The sequence below is a fragment of the Haplochromis burtoni genome, unplaced genomic scaffold, assembly GCF_018398535.1.
Source record: "Haplochromis burtoni strain Fernald_Lab_line unplaced genomic scaffold, NCSU_Asbu1 Contig_975, whole genome shotgun sequence".
NCBI classification, from domain to species: domain Eukaryota; kingdom Metazoa; phylum Chordata; class Actinopteri; order Cichliformes; family Cichlidae; genus Haplochromis; species Haplochromis burtoni.
The window spans coordinates 3,386-6,130 of record NW_024583336.1 but is presented as its reverse complement, the minus strand read 5'-3'; the positions used below and the strand labels follow the sequence as shown (position 1 = coordinate 6,130).

Sequence of the window (2,745 nt, the reverse complement as noted above, 5' to 3'; positions counted from 1 at the left end):
TATATATATATATATACATTGGGTGAACTTGCATAGTATAGGATAGTGTTGGAAAAGGCAAATTGTGTGTGTGTGAGAGGTCACCCTTGTGTAATCCCTGCTTTAATGCATCAACTGAGTGATGGGACTTGGTTAATATTTAATGTTGAAGAAGTTCCTAATGGATGAATAAATCAACCTTCATCTTTACCTGGAGTTGACAGATTTCTGCATTCTGAACCCAGAAGCTACACACACACACACACACAAATGGCAGCACGTTTTTTGTTTCTTTCCTGTCTTTCAGCTTCGATGCTTCCTTACCATGACATGCCTCTTGATGAGATGCTGCTGTGACAACATGCACCCCAGAGAGAGCAGGAGGGGCAAGAGGATCGATACATAACCGGTCACATAAATGATCAGGCCAATCAAAACTTCGCAGTGAACAGTGACTACAAGCAGACATAAATACTCTCTCTGCCTTTTCTGCGGTTGCTGCTACTGATGCTGCTATGCATTTACTGAGGACCACCAGAAAAAACGAATGTCATTGTTCAGATGGGCGAAGATTTGTCCCTGCATTGCCAAAAGGAACAGAAGAAAACAAAACAACTGAGAATCTGCGGTTGCCAATTATAAAGCCCTACCTCTTTGGAAAGACAAAGCCCTTATGGATAAATTAAGTTATATATCAAGAGTAGTTGTTCCTGCTAACTGTCTCTTCGCTGTCACACCTGTGAGCATTTGAAAATTAAAACGTGTGAAAACGCAGTTTTAGGTAATGGTAACTACTTTTACAAAGTAATTGTGGATCTGGAATTGAAGCACAAAGTTTACTTTAACCTCTCAACATCTGTTAGATTACCAGTGACAAGTTTGCATTAGTATTAGGTTCATGTCTACTTTTTATATTGAATTGTAACCAATTGAAAATCTTAAAACTGTTAGACCAACATGCATGTAAAAGAACTGATTTGAAAAGCAACATTTTCTAGTTTATGAAACTATGCTTGTTTAGCATGTGGCTTAAATTTAATTATAACCTTTTCCTCATTTGGTTCACCTGGTGGATGTTAGGAGGTTAACATTTTTTGTGGATAAATTTGATCGTTTTGGCCATAATTGTCAGAAATTTTATTTCTATTCACTACAGAATTTCTCAAGATGTAAGACAAGAAACTAATTTGACAATTGGCAGTCACAAAGGATGGGACAAGCCACTTTCGTTTTTGAGTTTTAGCTAGTTGTTACTACATACATCTACTGAGGCATGACCACAGTGTGCAGTATTAGAGCCAACCATGTACAGGCCCTGACTACAAAATATATAGAAAAACATATGTACCTATAATTATATACACACATGTAATGAAGAATACACATAAAACACTAAAAATTCATATCACTACAAAAAAGTAATAAAAGCAAATATGGATTAAAAACATACATCATCATAACATCAACACACAGGTGATGGGGACAAAATATGGTCTCTGGTAGGGGCCCCAAAATGTGATTGTAAACATGCTTTTGTTCCTACACAATGAGTATTAAATATATATACACACACGCACACACACACACAGTCATGTGTTTAACTCTTGCAGTAAGTTACATTAATTTCCTGTGGATTTGCTCTAAATGTACCCATTCTGCCTTTCCTTTCCTTTTGTTACAATTGTGGATGCATATATTAAATACATATGTTTTAGATAATGAGGTCAGTGAATGAACAAATATCTCAAAACTTCTTGATGCAATCATCCAGGTAAGTAAATCTCCAAAAGTTGATTCTGTTCATCTGGACGTAGCGTTTTGTGGGAGAAACGTTTCGTCACTCATCCAGGTGACTTCTTCAGTCTCAGCTGGTTTCCCCAATCTTAACCCAGGAACGCTGGTTAGAGCGCGGAGTCAAGGAAGCCATTTACGTGAAAAGGGAAAGACCATCTCTGAATCGAGGAGCTTTCGCCATCTTACAATACTATGATTGCAGCCATTCCCCAACTCTCTGTGAATGGTACTCATGGCCATTGATCAGTGGGTTTTGGTCAGTGGTTGTTGATCAATGGTCATGAGAATTTGCATAATTAAGATTAAGGAGCTGACCTCCCAGCCCATTGTTCCTTCAGTGGGCTGGGTTCAGTCATTATGCAAATGTACTGTTTATAAGATTGGGGAAACCTGCAGTCAGCTGAGACTGAAGAAGTCACTTGGATGAGTGACGAAACGTTTCTGCCACAAAACGCTACGTCCAGATGAACAGAATCAACTTTTGGAGAAATATCTCAAAAGCTCAGTGTTCAGAATGAATTTTTTTTTTAACTTTCACTTTTTCTCTACTTCTGGCCACCACAGGTGCCATTCAAACTCATTTCTCTAAAGGAATACAATCTTTAAAAGGGTTTAAGGCCCCATTCACACACGCCCAGAGAACGTTTGAAAGCCGCTGGCAATCACCGGTCGATAGGAAAAGACGTGTTTTCGTAACCAGTTGGTGAGCGGTTGTGGAAGTTGCTGATTGTTGCTAGCCCTAGAGACTGGCCAGTGACCTTGTGGCAACCATTACCCATAGTTTTCATGGAAGCTGCTGACTTGTCTGCAAAAACTCACCAACTACTTGTTCATCTGTAGTGAAACTGTGAAAAAAGCAGCTCAAACTGGAAACACAAACCATTTACCTTCAAATATAAAAGATGGATGTAGGTCTTGGTTTCTAAAGTCCCATCTTGAAGCGTCAAGGTAAAGAGTTTTGCGATTGCCATC

At 38.9% G+C, this 2,745-nt stretch overlaps 1 protein-coding gene across 2 annotated transcripts in view; it reads left to right on the top strand.

The window, feature by feature from the left end:
• The window catches only part of LOC102310250 (coiled-coil domain-containing protein 85A), a 52,974-nt gene extending 51,166 nt beyond the window's left edge, over positions 1-1,808 (top strand). For both annotated transcript variants that reach the window (XR_001335916.2, XM_005951319.3), the window contains exon 4: positions 287-1,808. Coding sequence is in view for 1 of the 2 variants with exons in the window: in XM_005951319.3 (XP_005951381.1) it covers positions 287-308 (22 nt within the window). In the remaining variant the exon portion in view is untranslated. The remainder of the gene's footprint in view (positions 1-286) is intronic.
• Positions 1,809-2,745: the final 937 nt, after the last annotated feature.